The sequence below is a fragment of the Propithecus coquereli genome, unplaced genomic scaffold (assembly GCF_000956105.1).
Source record: "Propithecus coquereli isolate 6110/MARCELLA unplaced genomic scaffold, Pcoq_1.0 Scaffold235, whole genome shotgun sequence".
NCBI lineage: Eukaryota > Metazoa > Chordata > Mammalia > Primates > Indriidae > Propithecus > Propithecus coquereli.
Genome location: NW_012147897.1, coordinates 3,140,971 through 3,159,754, shown reverse-complemented (window position 1 = coordinate 3,159,754; position 18,784 = coordinate 3,140,971). Strand labels below are relative to the sequence as shown.

The following is an 18,784-nucleotide window of genomic DNA, read 5'->3' as shown; positions in this document are numbered from 1 at the left end:
GCAGGTGGCTCCTTGAAGCTGCCTCAGCTCCCGACAGTCTCAGACCAAATGACATGGACCGTTCCAACCAGCCCTTTGCTTACACTAACTTAAGTTGAGTCCCTGTTCCCTGTGCACAAAACCACTGAACCAGAGCAGTGCGACATCATCTAATGTTAGGTGCTCAAGTGAGTCTGTACAGATGAATTAATGGCTAATTAGTTATGTCTGCTCTCCCTGCACCACCCCCACCTGGCCCCACCTGCCAGCCTAGGTCACTGCCCCATCAGAAGGTGGTGTGTATAGACAGGCTGGTCCAGCTCTGTGGGTGCCACCAGGTCCTTTATGCCAGCCCCCTTGTACAGGATGGGAAAGCAAGGCCCAAAAGCAAGAGAGCGGAGGGACAGGTAGCCAGACTGGCTGTAGCTCAAACCCTCTAGGAGGGCTTCTGAGAGGAAGACCCCAACATCCAGAACCCTGGGGCCGGCCCGAGCCAGCCTCACCTTTGATAATATCTGCGTCCTCTAATGGCAGCTTCCACAGCATCTTGTACTTGCTGGTCGTGTCGATGACACTGGCTGCCGTGTACCTGTGGGGAGCCAATGGGGCACTCTGGCCAGGGCAGGGGAGTAGGGCCGAGGGAAGAGCAACTGCTCCCCCTGCCCGCACCACCTGAGCCCCGCCCCAGCCACTCACAGGCTCATGGAGCTGCGCCGCAGAGAGCCTGACTTTCGCTTCAGGGTGGTGCAGACGATGAGGTCCGTGAACAGGAAGAGGGAACGGTCCTTCTTGCCACCAATTGCCTTCTGTGGGGCCCAAGGCAGGATTCAGGCTGAGTGAACACAGTCCAGAAGCCCACCCATATGCCCACAGGGCCCAAGGGGACAGCAAGGCCCAGGGAAGGGCAAGAACTCTCCCCCCGCTGCTCAGAGAGTCAGAGCAGGGTTGGGATTTGACCAGGGCTCCTGTTGGGGTGGAAGAGCAGGGAGACCCATGGGCAGCAGGTAGGAGCCAAAGACTAACAAAGCGGGGAGGTGGGGACAGGTGGGCAGACACTGGGATGCACTTACCACTTCAATGACCATTTCCTGCCTCAGGAACCGCCGCAGAGGGGCCTGGAGCTGTGGGGCGGGAGGGGCAAGGCATCTTGAAGGCTGGTTACTAATCCCTGTCCTCTCCACAAATCCCAGTGACCCCTCAGCCCCACTCCATGGACCAGGCCACTGGAAGCAACATCCAGTCCACCCTCCAAACACTATGTTGCCAGGCCAGGGACAGATGGTCAGAGACAGACGAGGAAGAGGACGCAGACGGGGGGGATGTGTGATCAGAGACGCTGGCAGACATGGATGCAAATACACTGCAGCCCAACGTGGACACACACATGGCCACGATTCCAGGTGACAGATGCAGACAGAGGCTGAGCACACACAGACGTGGGTGGGGCAGGGTGGGGCAGCACGCACATCCTCCATGCCCTCGATGTGAGCCTCGATCTCCTGCAGCACGCGGGCATGCCGCTCTGCCTCCTCCGCGCTCCGGACACCCTTGTTGATGCGTTCAGCCACCCGCTTGATGTTCCGCTGTGCGTCCAGCAGGAGTGGGTGGTCTGGGTGGTCCTCAGGTGTGTGCTTCAGGAGGTCCTGGGGTGGGAATGGGGACCAGACCTGCCTGCATAGCTGCCCCGGGGCCCCAGACTGACTGCTGGAGTAGGCAGGACTATGAGTAGACACCAGAGAGGACTTCCTTTCCCACCTGAACCCTGGAGACCCTGATGCCAGGCTCAGCCAGGAAGGGGCCTCGGCAGCCCTGTATCCCCCCATGCTTCCGGGCCTTGCCCACCTCCCCACCCAGCCCCACGCCCACCTTCACCAGAAGCTCGTAGCGTGGGATCCGCTGCACGGGCTTGATCATGAGGTCAGACAGTGCCTGCTTCTCCTTGTTCTCACGCATGCTTTGCTGAAACCCAAAGCAGGCTGGATGGGCTCCCGTGTGAGGAATGACTTGCGGAAAGGGTATGCCCAGGGACAGGCCCCAGCAAGCTCCTCCAGCTTAGCCCGAGTCAGAGGTTGGCCCAACAGCTAGGGCTATGGTGCCCAGACCGGGAGCTCCCGGGGCCCTCAAAGCTGGCCCCAGGTGAGGGTCACCTCCCGCCCCTGCCCGGGCCCACAGTACCTCCAGGAACTTGAGAAAGGCGGGTCTCGCCTCCTTAGCCACTCGCACAGCGTCCTTTGCATTGAGGAAGTTATCGATATAGGCGGAATAGATGTTTACCAGGACATCTTTGGAGAACTGTGGGTGAGGAGGCAGGTTGGGGACTCTCAGGGGACCCCTCACCCCATCTTGCCCAGTCCTGGTTTCCACTGATTCATTAGTCAACATCTCTTCCCTCCATCTAGAAATGTTATGGTCTATAAGGGGTCAGTCACGTGCTCCTGTGTCTTTTGGCTAAGTGTGTATGTGCTGTCTGTGTGACATGTGAAGAGGTGTGTGTGTGTATGTATGCATACATATGTACAAACGTACATCTGAGTGTGTCTGTGTGCATACCTACGCATGTGTGCTTGGATGTGTACTGTGAGCTCAGACCTCGTTCTTTCACTTCCGACCTGGCATTTCCGTCCCTAGGCCTCCAACGCCACCAAGTCCAGCCAGGCAGTTCTCCCTCCTCTTCTCTGAGTCACACAGATTCATTCTAGCCACCTGGCTTTTGCTCATGCGATTCCCTCCACCAGGAATGCCCTTCCCCATCCAAATCTCACCCGCCCTCAAGGCTGAGCTCCAGTTCTGTCTGCTCCAAGAAGCACTCCCTGTCCTGACTAGGGCTCTGCCTGGTACTACACCAGCCCCCTGGCTTCTCCAGACCCCTCAGGACAAGTTTTCCCTTTCCAAGGAGAGAAGTTCTCCTACCCCACCCACCGTAAAGCCCTGCTCAGGGCAGGGCACACAGCTGGTGGCTAATACCTGCTGGCCAGCTGATGGCAGACTAACTATGGAGGTTCTCAGTCCGAATCCTTGTCTGGGAGTCGGGACACAGGTTCCTGTCTCAGCTGCACCATGGGTAGGCTAAGTGACCGACCGTTAGTGGTGTTTCTGGCTCCCCCAAGGCCTCAGAGTCTCTCTCTCTAAGGTGCCAACTGTCCCTGCCTCTGCACAGAGCAGGGTGTGAAGCAGCTCAGGGAGGAAGACAGCCCTGCCCAACCACCCCCATCCTGGGCCAGAGCATGCTGGGTTGACTGCTGTCTGGGGCCCGGGCTTCCGCCACAGTCCGTGATCAGCATGAAGGTCCGGGCAGGGGGCTGAGCCCAGTGACCTGAGGGCTGGAGATGTCAGCACTCTATCCAGGCTGGGGTCCCATCTGGTCACATCAATGTCCAGCTTAGCAGGGGCATTCTAAGACCTTTTTAGGTTCAAGTGCCCACGCCATGTAATAACAAACACATCAAAACACACCCACATCCCAAAAAAATGGATATAATTTTCTTTTGCTTGTGAAGTTTTTGGAAGAATTTTTACAATTTTGCTTTTGAAATTATGTGGCTCTGAGTAACCATTTGGTTTGCATTTGGCTGTGATTTATCAGTCATCATCATATATTCTTGGGGATTCTGGCAAAATAACAAAATGTAACCTAAAGTTTGTCAAATGTAGTTAAATTCCTATACAGGAATACTGAATTTAGCAATGGAAGAAAATGGCATGCTGTGCTCTACAGATGTTTCATTATATGTTGATTAGCTTTACTTTTGCCGTTCTTTTTGAATTTTGAAATCAATGCCTTTTCTAAGGTCTCAATCACTACTGTAGGAGCTTGACAAGCTTTCGGGGAGGTCTGGTCTGTGGTAACAGGGAGTATGGGGCAGGGCAGAGCCTGGGCGCTGGAGCCAGCTTTCCTGAGGTCAAAGCCCCACTGCTTACTGTGACTTTGATCAGGTCACTTTATCTCTCTCTGCCTCACTTATCGACTTTAGAATCAGGGTAATCATTGCACCTTCCTCCTAGGGTTGTTGATATATATCATCTACTTAGAATAATGCCTAACACATAATAAATGACAAATAGTGTTAGGCATTATTATTAAAATACCTGATGGAGAAAAGAGCTAGTCAAGACTGGGTCAGGGTCAACAGCAGGCCCACGTCCAGGGTCAGGATCAGGGCAATCGTTTAGGTTCAGGTAAAGACAGGGGTTGAGGTCAGTACCAGCATCCATTTGAGGTCTGGGTCAGCATCAGCACCAGCTCAGGGTCAGGTCTAGGGTCAGGTCAGTGCCAGCCACTGGGGCTGGTCCAGGATCAGGGCAGTGTGCTAACCGACCTTGGGGTTGGGGTCCATGCGGGTCTGGCCAAGCTCTGAGGTTAGGCAGTGTCCGGGTCCAGGTCCACCTAGGGTATGGGGTCAGTGCCAATGTCTAGCCAAGTTCTAGAGTCAGATTTGGGAGCAGAGTCAGTAAACAGGCAGGGTGGGGTGGGAGTAGGAACCATGGTAGCATCCAGCCCCTTCTAGCAGGGCCCGAGCTTGTGGGGGCTGGCAAAAGAGGGCAGCAGGGCCACTCACCGACTGGACAAGCATGGCTCCCACCTTCTGCTGGGCATGCCAGGTCTGCACACAATGCCGAACCTGCTCCAAGAACTGCTCGTGGTGCTCCAGGAGCTCAGGGATCTGGTCAAAGATCTCGTCCACCAGTGATGGGTCACACAGCAAGGAGTTCTCTGGCTGCTTCAGCGGCTGCATGTAGCCCTGAAGGACCCGCAGGATCAGCACACATGCCCTCAGAGAGAGACGGCCCCCGCCCCACCTGCAAAGGCCCCTGTGTGAGTGTACGTGGATCACTGGGCCCGCCATTCAGTGCCCTGCCACTCACGTCTCCCTTGGAAGACTGGGGGCTCTGGGAGGGAGATGGGAAGACCTATGCCCTCACAGCCCAGCCCAGGGCCTGACATGGGATGGGAGTAAAGAGGCTCAGGAAAGGTTTGTTGAATGCGTGAACAAACAGAGCTTGGAATGAGGCAGCGAGATGGGGTTCCCTGGGAGATCACCTCACACTAACTCAGCGAAGATTTATTGAGCACTTACTATGTGCCAGCACTGTTCTAGGAATGGGGAGACAGCAGTGACCAAGAAAGACCAAAATCCCTGCCCTGACAGAGCTTAAAAACTAGCTGGATGAAACGCACACATAAAAGAAACAGGAAAAAAAAAATCACATTTCATCAAATCTAAGCTGCACCATCATTTTTATTTATCTTTAAGAAAAAAACTTGCTGCCAATTACATTATGATATGCCACCGATTATAGGATGCACCCTGATTTCAGAGCTGTTACAACGTGAATACCATGTGTCTTAGAATGGACGGGTGTGGAAATCACGTGGAATGTTAAAAGGCAAGAACTGCTGTGAAGAAGATGGGGAAGCATAGGAGGCCACAGAGGAAGTGACTGGAGGCTCTTAGTGACACTATCTAAACGTTATGTTAGTTTTCAGATCTGCTGGTCAGTCTGTGACTAAAACTGTTACTTTACCTCAAATCTGCAGGCAGTGAGGATTCCTGAGTGTGAACAGCCCAGCTCAGTGGCTGGCGCGCTTAGGGGAAGGTCGCCCTCTGCTGGCCCACACTGTCACTACAGGCCCAAGAAACGAGGGTGTTATTTGAAAAAGCATATGTGATGTTGCAATAACATTTATATTAAACATTTAAAAAATCTGGCTTGTTTTGTAAAACAAGCTTGAAAAAGTAAAGCTCAACAGAATCCTCTCGCCTGGTTGGGGATTCTGGAAAGGCCAGGGGTGACAGTGAGGAGACAGGCAGGCAGCCTCCTCACACAGCTCTCAGACCAGGCTGGGCCAGAGCCTGGGGCCTGGGCTGGGTCAGGGTCACTGCCAAGCCCAGGCGGCAGCTAAACTGCTCGCCTCCGGGTCCCAGCGCCCAGCACAGAAGCAGGCACACAGTGGGAGGAAAGGATAAACAGCGACTGAGAAGTCGGTATGGAGCCTGCTCCGAGCCAATACCCGCGTTCACTGAACAAATGCTCCCTGAGCAACGACCATCGCGGCCTGCTATCTCAGTGCACAGGCAACCCCCCTGCGCTTGTGGGGCTCACCTGGGAGTGGGGACAGGCAGGAAGGAAGGCTAGAAGGTGGTGAGCGCTATGGAAAGAGTAGAGTACTGAGGGAAGGGGGGCTTGCTGGGGTGGTCAGTGAAAGGGGGGGTTGTTTAGCTATAAGTGTTGGCGTTGAAGACAGGCTCAGGGGGTGAGGGTGACACTGAGGAAAGAGTGTAGCCTCAGGACCTGGGTTCAAATCCTACCTCCTTCTGACTGCTAACTTTGGTATTTGACTTCTTTCTTTATTTTAAACACCTGGCCTGCATGAACAATACTCATCACCCTGTGGTGGCAGTGATCACTGGGAGGTACCACCAGGATGTGGAGTCCAGTCTCAACTTAAATACCACTACTCTTCAGGCAGTGTAGACCAGTGAGTCTGACTGACAGGGTTTCAACCCAGGCTATGGCACTTCCTAACCCTGTGACCTTGGACAAGATGCTTTACTTCTCTGTGTCTCAGTGTCATCATCTGTAAAATGGGGGTTACAGGCAGCTTTATATGAATTAAGTCATGAAAAGCACACAGAACAGTGCCTGGCACGTAGCAGACACTCAATAAATGTCAGCTATTACTACTTACTAGATGGATGACCCTGGGCAAGTTTCTTGACCTCTCTGAGTCTTGATTTCCTCGTATGAAAAAGGAGAATATAATGCCTACCTCATAAGGTTAAAACAAGGATGAAATGCAACTTTATCCATGCATGCATGCAAGTACGCAGAGTTGTAGGCAGCATGCTAAATTATACACATCTCTCTTGTCATCCGCACTTGAGACAGGTACTGTTACTATCCCCACTCTACAGATGAGGAAACTGAGGTGGAGACTGACTATGTAACATGCTCCAGGTCACACAGCTGGTCAAGAGGTCGAGTCAAGTTTGAACGCCCCTGGGTTGGCTCCTGAACCACGCCCTGGACCACAGGGCCGGACCTCAGTCCTCCCTCCCGTACTCCAGGGCTGCCTCCAGCAACAGTCCTTGGGTTCAGGCGACACCCTCCTGCACGTCCACCCCTCCCCAGCCAACACTCTCAGTTTCTCTTCCTCCACCCACAGGTCCTGAGCACCCTGTGCTGGGCCTGGGAGATTCAGAAGTAGAAAGACACACCCAGGCCCTGCCTGCTCCCAGCTCTCCACTGCTCTTGCCTCCTGCCTGCGAACAGGCACGGGTGGTATCACTTTTTAATCTTCTCGGTGGGAGATGCGTATGATTAATGATATTTTACAGGCAAAATCAAGGCTCAGAGGAGTGAGGTGATTAAGCTGGTGTCACCCAGCAAGGAGGCAAGTGACTCAAACCCTGGACTGTTTGATCCTAATGCCTCCAACTCTCACCTAGGGGATGGCAAAGGACCACCCCACCCTCAGGACCCTGCATATCTACTCCTCCTGCCTGGCATTCTGGTTGTGTCCCTCCTATGGCTCCCTTTACATACAGTAAAGCCCAGCTCCATGGCCCAGCAGCCCTCAGGCCCTGCATGGCCTGGTCCCGCCTCCCTCTCGCAGTTCCACTGGCCACCTCTGGTCATCTACCGCCCTAGGTTCCCTCCAGCTTCCCGACCCTTGTCCCTGCTATCTCCTCTGCCCGGAAACATCCCTTCCGAGCTCTCTCAGCTGAAATCCTACCCACCCTTCAAGTCTCAGCTAAACACCCGAGCCTCAGAGAAGCCTTCCCTGACCCCACACCAGGGTGGGCCCCTTCTGTGTTCACATTTCTCCATGCACTTTTTTTTAAAAAATAGAAGCAATATATTTTTTGTGGTAAAACACACATAATACAAAATTTACCATTTTAACCATTTTAAGTGTATAGTTCATTACATTCACATTCTTGTGCCACCATCACCACCACCCACCTCCAGCCCTCTGTCCCCATTAAGCACTAACTCCCCCTTCCCTCCTCCCCAGGCCCCGGCAACCACCTTTCTTCTTTCTGTCTCTGTGAGTTCGACCGCACTAGGTACCCCGTATAAGTGGAATCATATCTGTCCTTTTGTGACTGGCTTCTTCACTTAGCATAATGTCCTCCAGCCTCACCCGTGTTACAGCACGTGTCCGAATTTCCCTCCTTTTTAAGGTTAGTACCCACCGTACGTATGTGTTCTGGGTGTGCGCTTTTGCGTCACACTGCGTCACCTGTAAGCTCTGCCTGGCTGGCTACCGTCAGTCTCCACCCCGGACCATAAGCTCCAGCAGACAGGCGCTCATCACTCGGGCACTGCGGACCCGGCCCCCACAGACAGCACTGCCCGCAGCGCTGAAGGGGCTCACTGTGCGTCTGTGAGGTGAGTGTGTGAACAAATATTCTGGATGTTTCCAGGGCTCCACCTTCATCCTTCGCTGTCACTCTGCCTGGGTGGCCTGAGCAAACTCATCCTCCACCGTGACTGCCAGGCCCCACGGCTATGTGGGCATCCAGCCCCTGGGCCTCCCCAGAGCACACACGTCTGAACCTGAACTCACCATCTTGCTCCAGCTGCTCCTCCCCTGGGCTCCACCTTCCCAGGCCAGGAGTCCAGGCATCATCCCGGGTTTCCCCACCTCACCTCCCACCTCTAACCAGTCACTCCTGGCCTGACCAGTCCACCTCCTGAGTGTCTGTTCCCAGCGCTCCCTCCCTGCAGCCTCTGTCCTCACCTGACCTCAATGGCCTTGGCCTCCTCTTCTGCCATCCACCTTCCCAGCTGTCAGATTCATGAAGCATTAATCAGGCCACACACCTCCCCTGCTCAAAACGCTCTGCCGACTCTCGCAGTTCCCCAGCGGAGCCCACACCCTTCTGGTGTTCAAGGCTCCCACAGTGTGGCCCCTGCTGACTCCTGCAGTGTCACCATAGGACCAACCCCCAGGCTCCGTGGTGGCCACATCGACCTATGAATGTGCCAGGCCTTCTCCTTACTTGACTTTGCATGTGCTGTTCCTGCTGCTGAGAAGACAGGTTTTGGCAGAAGCCAACACCTCCTCCAGGAACCTTCCCTGAGCCCAGATCTGGCAGCACCCTTGATGCTTCTAGAGTGCCCCATATACTCAACTATGTCCTGGGCAGGGCTGAGAGTTCCTGTGGCAGAGGCTGGTCACTCTTACTCATCTCTATGAGTCCTGCAGCTGGAACAGGGCCTGCACACAGCAGGTGCTCAGCACTTAATTCCATTCAACTAATATTTTCCCAGCCAATGAATAAAATGGAGGGGGCACACCAGAGGGGGTTCTCAGATCTAAGCTAAGGCCCAGGGATGCCGGGAGGCGGGAGGACAGTGGGGAGGGATCCTGCCCTGGGGTGCCCTGGCCTGGCCACTCTGTATTCTCTGCTGCCCAGGAGGGGGCTTCCTCCTCCTCTGGGGCAGCCATGTAGGGGTTCTCCATGGAAGGGTGGTGTGTCCCAGGGTCATAACTCCCTGGCCTCAGCCCCTTGTCTGTGAAGTGGGTTTGCTCACGCCTGTCTGACAGCCTCCTGGACTCAGAACGGCTGTTCTCAGGGGCCTGGGCTATGACCTCACCTGCATCAGGGTGCGCAGTGACTCCACATATGACTGCTCCGTGTCCAGCAGGGTCATGGTCACGTGCTTCCGCATGTCCTGTGGGGACAGGAGCAGAGGGTGAACAAGGGTCTCGTTTCTCTCAGACCCCATCTCCTGCAGCCATGTGGGGCCCAGAGAACCCATCCACACTCTCTCTCTGGCCTTCAAGACTAGCACTCCTGCCACCCAGGGCTCCTGGCTGTTCCCCCAAAGCCCTGGACCTTCTTCTGGCAGCCCTTTGCTTAGGTGCTCCCCGCCAGGAATGCCCCCTCATGCCACATCTCCAATATGCCACCTCCCTAGAGTTAGGCCCTCACCCCTCCATCCCACCCCACCCCACCCCACAGCTGTGGGCAGATCTGGAGGTCTCTGGTTTAGTTCTGGGCTCTCTGCTGGGGCTCATGAAAAGGACTCTTAAAAAAAATAACCTTTCACATCTCCAAAGGACGATGACTCTAGGCCACCACCCACTCTAGCAGGCAACTCGTAAAACCCTATCTTCAGGCTGAGCGCTATGGGGACATGCCCCACCTGGCTGGGCTTCACTTCTCTCTAAGAGCAGACACTGTCACCTCCTGCTACAGATGAAGACACCATGGGCCAGAGGGGTGATGTCACACAGTGTGAAGGTCACACAGCTAGGTGGTGCCAGGGGTCAGCCACTCTCAGACCAGCCTGAACCCCAATTCTCTCATTTAAAAAAGCTAACTGGCCAGGCGCGGTGGCTCACGCCTGTAATCCTAGCACTCTGGGAGGCCAAGGCGGGCGGATTGCTTGAGCTCAGGAGTTCGAAACCAGCCTGAGCAAGAGCGAGACCCCGTCTCTACTAAAAAAGAAAGAAATTAATCAGACAACTAAAAATATATATAGAAAAAATTAGCCAGGCATGGTGGCGCATGCCTGTAGTCCCAGCTACTGGGGAGGCTAAGGCAGAAGGATCATCTGAGCCCAGGAGTTGGAGGTTGCTGTGAGCTGGCTGACGCCACGGCACTCACTCTAGCCTGGGCAAAAGCGTGAGACTCTGTCTCAAAAAAAAAAAAAAAAGCTAACTGAGCCCTCTTACGTACCAGACAGTGTTCTAAGCATTATGTTATTAAATACTCCCAACTACCCTGTGAGGTGGATGTTATAATATTATTCTCGTTTTAAAGATGGGGAAGAGGAAACCCAGACACTCATGTCTCCGTCCTGAGGATCTGATGATCTGAATTACAGAGTCCCCAAGGGTCGCCCAGCCTCTGCACTCACACCCCCAGGGACAGGGCAAGCTGTCCTATGGGAGGCTTTGCTGGATGCTAGCAAGGGAATGCCATCTCTGCCCTCAGCCCCCTGGGACTGAGCTTACCTGCTGCTGGTTCTCACCAGTCTCTACACCTCTGGCCCCCTCGCCTCCAGGAAGCCTTCCCAGATGGCACGAGCCCAGTAGCTTCCCTTCTCTCGCAGGGACTCCACTCCAGGTCTCCAAACTAACCCCTCTAATTCCTAGAATGATGCTGGGCAAGGCCTCTAACTGTTCTAGGTGGACCAAGTATCCGTCTGGACCCTGTGTCGGGCTCCAGCCATCAAGGCCTGCTGGTTCGAACAGACACTTTGCAGGAGGCAATGCCAAGGTGAGTGTCCATGTCAGTGGTACCCCTCCAGCCCCCAACGCTAGGAGCCCCTCAGGGTAGGGACTCAGATTCAACCAGTGGGGATGCCCTGTCATTGCTGTGCCCAGGGCCCATGTCTGCTTGGTAGAACTGAGCTCCAGGCCTTGTCTGGCTTACCGGACCCAGCCTCCACTCATGCCTCTGCTTGTGGTACACCTACCTCAGGCCTCCCACTCCCTGACCCAAGGACTCAGGGACTCAGGGCTCAGGCCTGTTCCCCAGTGTCCTACAATGAGGCACACGTGGAAAAGTGGGCTCCCACGCTAGGTACTCAGTGGGGGGCACTGAATGACACCTCCTGGGGTGGGGGTGGGTGCAGGGGGCTGGGCTGCCCCACTCTTGCCTGCCCTGTGCTCCGATGGGTGAGGAGGCACTGGGCCCTGCTTTAGGGCCCCCGGATACCAGACCATCCATCTATCCTCCATGCTTCTGAGGTTTTTAAAAAAGCAGGGCAGCTTCTGGCAGGAGGTGGTGTAAGCCAGGCCGGCCCTAGGATGGAGAGCCTGGGACAGCACCAGGCCAGGAGGGCCTTCCAAAGAAAGGCCCAGACATGCCATCCTGACCCAGCCCACCCCCAGGGACATCTCAGCACCTCACAGACATGCTTTATTTCAGCCTCACATTCAGCTCTATGACAAAGATATGTCATGTCCACTGTACACATGAGAAGTCGAGTCGGAGAGGTGATGTGACTTGCCCAAGGTCACAAAGCCAGTGATCACCAGAGGCAGGACCAGAGTCTCTTCAGCCACCTCATGCTGAGTGTTAGGGCCCCAGCACCCAGAATTCTCTCCCAGACTGACCAGGCAGCCACGGGCCACAGGGTCCGCAGCTCTGCCCTTACTGGCTGTGTGACCTTGGTGGTCACCTAACCACCCTGTTCCCACATTCTTCTCTATTTCATACACATGGAACTGATAACCCCTCCCTCTCAGCACTGTGAAGGTGGCAGGAGGCAAGGCAGCTCTGTCACACAGCGGGCCCTCGACGCCCATTCTCATTCTACCTCGGCGAGGCTGCACAGAGCGCCGGGCCCCTCAGCCACCCTCCCCCACCCACACCCGTGGCCCGGTCAAGCCAGCAGGCACAGTGAGGGTCAGGGTCAGGGAGGCTTCCTGAGAGGCAGGGCTGGCGCTGGGCCTGATGGCCGGGAGGCTGGGGTAACACAGGGAGGCTGACGCTGCAGTGCCCGCCTCTCCCAGCCTCCTCCCTGCTGCAAAGCACAGTGGGCTGTCACTCAGCTGTCAGGTAAAGGCACGGAAAACAAGGCCAGTTCCCTGTGACTGCATCGAGCACCCCTCCGCACGTGCCCACACACGGGCGTAGTGTATGTGGGGGGCCGGGGAAGACAAGGGAAGCAGGAGATGGACAACGCAGCTGTCAACCAGAACAGCAGGCCCACCTGTTCTGGGCGGGACAGCCCTGCAGGCCCAGCCTGCCCACAGGGCCCCTCACGCCTCAACAGCCCCATCCTCTGACCCTCATTACACGGGGCACTGAGGTGGGGACGGGGGGTACAGCAGGAAGACCGAGGGAGCCTCTCCTAGTGTGACTGAGGCATCACGACCCGAAGACTGAGACCTTGATGTCCACAGCATGAAGATAGAGACACAGGCACACAGAGAGAAGCCATAGAGGCAAGATACACCACACAGAGACAAAAAATGCAGCCAAGCCATCCAGCTGAGAACCAGGCCTTCCAGCGCAGAGACTTGAGAGACTGCTGAGACACAACGCAGCACAGGAGGGAGGAGAGACCACAGCCCCCACTGGAGCTGGCAAAGTGGCACCACCAGGGTCCAGGCCCAGAGAGACACACACAAAGACATGAAAACAGCCCCAGGAAGCTGCCCCCACCCCCACAGGGGAACACACCCTGAGCCAGGAAGGGGGACACCGCTGTTGCCACCACAGTATGACACCTCCAAGGCCTAGCGGTCCAGCAGAGGCAGAGGATGGCACCAGAGGAGCAAACTGGCTATCCCCAGCACAGATACCTGAGGGCCGCCTCCAGCCTGAGAGGAAGGCTGGAAAAGCCTCCCCTTCCTGCGCCTGGGGACCCAGGATGGCCCTGGCAGCAGCCTCTGCTTCTACACTGACCCATTTCGCCAGCAGAGTGCCACCAGGCTCTGACCCTCAGCGCCCTGCCAGCCACACCATTCGTTGCCAGGGCTTTTCGCCCTCAGTCTCCCTGCCCTCATTACTGGTCACAGAGCCTCCAGCCGGTGGCTAGGCCCTGCGCTCCATGCCTCCCCCAGTCTCCCCGGTCTGCTGAGTTCCAGGCCGTGGCCCAAGTCCCTGGCTGCCCCTCCCCTTCCCCCGTACCTGGGCCTCCCCGGGCTCCTCCGCGTCAGCGCCGCTGCCCCCAGCGGGCTCCCCGGCGGGCTCCCCGGAGGTGGCGGCCGGGCCCAGATCGCGCATGTCTTCCAGCGCGATGGTGAACTGGGCCAGGGTCTTCACCATCTGCAGCATGCGGCCGGGCGGGGGCGGGGTTGGCGCGGGGTCTGGGGACACCCTCTTCCACCCCCCTCGCTCCCTCAAGGGCTCAGCCCAGCCGCGGCAGCAGTCGCGGTGTCAGTTCCAGCGTGGATCTGAGCGCGGCGGCCCGGCCGGCAGGAAGCGGCGCCACTGCCTCCTCCGCGCAGGGAGTGCGCCGGCGAGCCCCGCGCAGCGCGCCGCTGGGGGAGGGGGGTCCCCGCCCTCTCCGCGCCGCCCCGTCTCCCCTGACAAGCCACACGCTGAGGGCCTCACACCCCTCCCCCAACACTGCGGGTCCACTAGCGGACCCATCCCCCGCCCAGGACACAAGTTGGCACACACTGGTGGACAAAGGCGAGTATATGCCGTGACATGTACTTTCTGTCCACACCTGTACCCAATGTGGGCGCACACTGAACGCAGATTCCCACCGAGGAGCCACGGAGGCACGCACATACCTACACTGAGTAGGCCATGTGCATGGAAACCTGCCCTCGGGCCTTCATCACTCTGCGCAAGCGGGTCAGAGTCAAGTGCACCCACACAGGTAGTCCCACACAGACCTGAACCCTGACACACATGAACCTGTGCCCAGGCAGAAACAGGCACACACGCCCAGGCACAGCTATTTACGGAAGTGCACACGTACACATCCCTGGAAATTCCACACTGGCCTCTGCCGAAAGGGAGCACTTGGGCGTGATGGAGGAGACTGCCACCCAAAGGGCCCGCCTTAAGTCACCCCTATCCCTACCCCTACCCTGCCCAGCTTGACCTGTGCCCTGTACCTGCCACAGTCCTGTCCTCTCCACCTGGCTCTGACATTTATTGCCCCACACACCAGACTGTACTCCAGGATGTCTCCAAGCAAGATCCTCAGAACCTACTTCCTCAAAGCCCAGAGCGATGGCAGAACCTAGCCCAGACCCATTCAATCAGACTGAGGGGTGGTGCGCTAATGCACCCTGCAGCTGTGCCTCAGCCCTGGCTGACTTCATGTCCCCGTTAGTGTACCAAAGGCTCCCACACTCATCGAATCTCCCAACTGACTCCCTTTCCCAAACCTGCTTTCCCCTGCGTTTCCTGTGCAGTGGAGACATCCTGACCCCATCACTCAAGCTGGGCCCACCTGTCCACTCCTCTCACCTTCTCGCTTGATTGCAGCCCCTTCTGTTATAAGTTCTAGAAAAAGATCATGCTCTCTCCTGCCTCAGGGTCTTGGCCCATGCCTTTTCCCTCTCCTAGGAATGCTTTTTCTTTTCCTTCAAGACCAGTCTCCATGCAAATATCACCTCCTCAGGGAAGCCCTCCCTGATCCCCAGATTAGGTCATGTGCACCTGCTCTGTGCTCTCAAAGATTCTTAGTTGTCCTCACCTTAACCAGGCATCACAGGTTGTAATTATACATTTGAGCAATTGCCACATTGATGCTCATTTCCTCCCGGGAAACTATATGCTCCCTGAGGGCAGGGTCCCTGTCCCTTTTGTAAGGTAGGGCACTGTGGACGTAGTAGAGTCTGGCTAATAAGCAAGCCCCGAATAGCTCTTCCTCCTCCCTTCTCCCCACATGCCCAGCAGTCACTGACTGGGAGGGAGACTGGCCTGAGCAGCTCTGAGTTCAGGTACCTTCCCTAGCATCCCCACCGCAAGGGATCAACCCCTCCTGCTGGCCCCTGCAGCCTCCTGTGGCCTCGCTGGATTCCTTGGTCCAAACTGGAGGCAGAAGAGGGCTTAGCACCCTCTTGGAGGACCATTGCTTCTGCTACACAGAGACAGAAGGGTGCTCTCCTCCCTCTCATCCATTCAGTCCAAAACCAGGTGGGTCCACACCCCCATCCAAGGAAATCATTCCTCATCTTCTCCTGAGAGGGCAGGCCATGGGCCTGGACAGCACTGGCCTCCTCAGAGAGTCCAAACCATCAAACATTAAAATTTTAACTCCCCCAGCCTGGGCAACATACTGAGACCCCGACTCTAAAAAAAAAAAAAAAAAAAAAACAACTTAGCCAGGTGTGGTGGCACACGCCTATAGTCCCAGCTACTTGGGAGGCTGAGGCAGGAGGATGGCTTGAGCATAGGAATTTGAAGTTACAGTGAGCTATGATCAGGCCACTGCATCCCAGCCAGGGTGACAAAGCAAGACCCTGTCTCTTAAAAAAAAAAAAAATTTAACTTCCCAACAGACAATCCCTAAACAGCCAACAATGAAAACAGGCACAGAGAATTCCGAGAGAGTAGCAAGATGAAAACCAGTGTGACGCCACATGAAAGCCAATCCCGGAGCAGGGAGCACAACACAGACAAGATGCAGGGATGCTCCCAGGGGCTGCGCTGGGGGGTCAGAGCCTGACACTTGCCACGTGCTTGGTAAGTTTGTTCTGTATAAATGAATGAACAATCAGTGAACTCATCTGTCTCCCTGGGGCCCCACAGGGCGTGGCTCAGAATAACTGTTCAGTTAGTTTGTTGAGTGAACGAATGAATGAAGGCATGAGTTAGTGCTCCATACAAACCCTCTTTCTGGTCCCTCTACAGCAGTGGTTCTCAAAGCATGGTTCCTGTACCACAAGCTTCAGCATCTCTTGGGAATGTGTTAGAAATACATTCTCACATCCCTCACGCTCCCTACTGAATCCAAAATTCTGGGGCAGGGTCCCAGAAATCGGTGCTTTGACCAGACTTCCAGGTGATTCTGATGCTCTGGCAGCACAGAGACTACAAGGCCTGGAGCCTGCCTGGCCACCATTTCCAGTCCTGGGGCAGTTGGGGCCTTGCCAAGCCCCTTCTGTCCCTGAGTGGCAGAAGCAAAAGTCCTATAGGTAATCCCCAAGCCCTCCCTGCCTCTACTTTGGACCAAGCAATCCAGTGGGTCCACCTGCCTCTTATCCTCCCAACAGGATGGACTGTGGGCTTCTCTAGGCATGGGTCCTGCTCATCCTCTTCCTCCTTTCAGGGCTGGTGTGTATGCGGGGTGGGGGTCAGGACAGCAAGCCCAGTTGGGTGGTGGTTTGAGAGGGAGGAGGGACGGGCCCATGGTCCAGTCCCCATAGCCAGGTCCCACGGATAATCCCACATGAGCATGTCGACTGGTAGTCTGAGGGCCCCACCCCTGGCCCATTGCTTGGTCACTGTAGATACTTAACCCACATTTGGCTTTCTGTTAGAAATGAATACCTGCTCTTCCATCTCACTCTCTCTTGAACTATCCCACCTTGAGTGTCAATTCCCCTGCATGGTTGGGAGGCAGTGCATAGCTCAGGATCGTTAGGGAGGAGCATCCATTTCCTCACAGCTCCAGCAGTATGGGACCCTGCAGAGATGAATCCACCTTTGCTGGCCTCCCAGAGCTCCCAGACAACACACAAGGCTTCTCTCACAGGGCTCAGCAGAGGGAGTCACCTCTGCTTAGGGGAAAAGCATGCAGGAAGGGCTTCCTGGAGGAGGTAGGGTTTGAACAAGTTCCCAAGGTCAAGAGATCCAGGAGGCATGTGGGTGCCCAGAAGGCAGAGTTCACTGGAGGCCCCTGTCACAGAGAAGGGGGCAGAATTTGGTGCCAAAGACACTGCTTGCTGCTGCTCCTTCATTAAGGGTGGCTAATTAGATCCAAGCCTGTTGTCATGGCAATGCGGGGGTGGGGTGGGGCGGAAAATAAAAGGAAACAGGAGCACATGGGTTGGTTGGTTGCTTGGTCAGGGTCTCCAGGGATTGCCCCACAAGAGCACAGGCATCACATCCCTTCAGAGTGAGGTCCGCTGGGGTGGGGCTGAGGGCACCAGGTATACCAAGGCACCCTGTACATGAATGGTTCCGTTTTTCCTCTGAGCTTCTGTTTTGGGTACTGATTTTATTTTTCCTTTTGGGTATGCACAGTTGTTTAAAGTAGGTCTGGCTCAGAATAGTTTTTGTAGGTGTACAAGGTGGTTGGTGAAGGCCTGCCCAGCCCTCCTCTCTATACCCCACACCCCACCACAAACACCTCCTCACCCACCAAAAAGGCCCCCACCTGCTTCTTAGTCAGGGGAAAGCAAGAAACAGAGAGGGAAAAAGGGCTCCGCCCCACAAGGCCACCCCCAACTTCAGGAGGAGCAGGCTGGGCATCCCAGCTCTGTGAGACCAACCTTCTGCCAGCCCTGGGGATCATCTAACCCTCCATACTTCCACCCAGTCTGCCGACAACTTCCCCATCTTGGAGGGAATGCCAATACCCTGCTTGCCCACCTCTGGACATACCGCACAGTCTGAGCCCTGCCAGGAACTCCTGCATCTGGGCACTGCCCACTTAGGGGACACTTGGTCCTACAGCTGATGCTGGACCAATTGAGAGACCAATGATGAGAAAGATTGGACATATGGATGGACAAATGGACAGTGAGTAAGGGCTGAATATATATAAGGATAAAAGGATGGAATAATGATAGATGAATAAATAATAAGTGGACGGATAGAACGCTCCATCAATGACAGATGAACACATGCATGGTTCAGTGATGAACAATTCGTTGAATTTTTATTTTATTCAATTGTTGATTAGTTCAATAAATATTCATTGAGCACCTACTAGGTGCCAAGCACTGTGCTGGGGATTGATTTAAAGGTAAGAAAAGAAGTCTGTGCCCTGCTGGGCAGCAGCACCACCAGGTACACAGGAAAACAGGAATTGAGAAAGAAACAAGTGCGACGCAGGTTGCCAGGAGAAATACTGGTTCTGGGGCAGCAGGTCTCATAAGGCTCCTTTGGGGTGGGGCCTTGTGAGCTCCTGCACGGTTCTATATAAATATTTGTCAAGAGAGTGCCTGGGCCCCAGAGCTGCCCAAACTGAACACTGGGAACCCCGTAATCTTAGAATCCTCACCATCACTGATGTTGCTCGAACAATTTTCAAGGCCCACACACCCAGCCACTGCTTCACAAGTCCTGGCTCCTTTCATCCTCACAGCAGGCCTATATCAAGGGCTCTGTCGTTGTTACTCTCCCATCTTACAAGCCAGGAAACAGAGGCTCGGGGAGGTCACCTAGCTGGTAAGAGGTAGAGCCCAGCTGGCTGCCTCCAG

The 18,784-nt window shown here is 55.4% G+C and overlaps 1 protein-coding gene across 1 annotated transcript in view; it reads right to left on the bottom strand.

The window, feature by feature from the left end:
* Positions 1 to 18,784, bottom strand: part of ARHGEF17 (Rho guanine nucleotide exchange factor (GEF) 17) — a 54,577-nt gene that overhangs the window by 8,651 nt on the left and 27,142 nt on the right. The window contains exons 2-9 of the mRNA XM_012645768.1: positions 9,586 to 9,663; positions 4,536 to 4,718; positions 2,155 to 2,271; positions 1,846 to 1,938; positions 1,446 to 1,622; positions 1,050 to 1,100; positions 676 to 785; positions 483 to 568 (exon numbers count right to left, since the gene is read on the bottom strand). Of these exons, the coding sequence (XP_012501222.1) occupies positions 483 to 568; positions 676 to 785; positions 1,050 to 1,100; positions 1,446 to 1,622; positions 1,846 to 1,938; positions 2,155 to 2,271; positions 4,536 to 4,718; positions 9,586 to 9,663 (895 nt within the window). The remainder of the gene's footprint in view (positions 1 to 482; positions 569 to 675; positions 786 to 1,049; positions 1,101 to 1,445; positions 1,623 to 1,845; positions 1,939 to 2,154; positions 2,272 to 4,535; positions 4,719 to 9,585; positions 9,664 to 18,784) is intronic.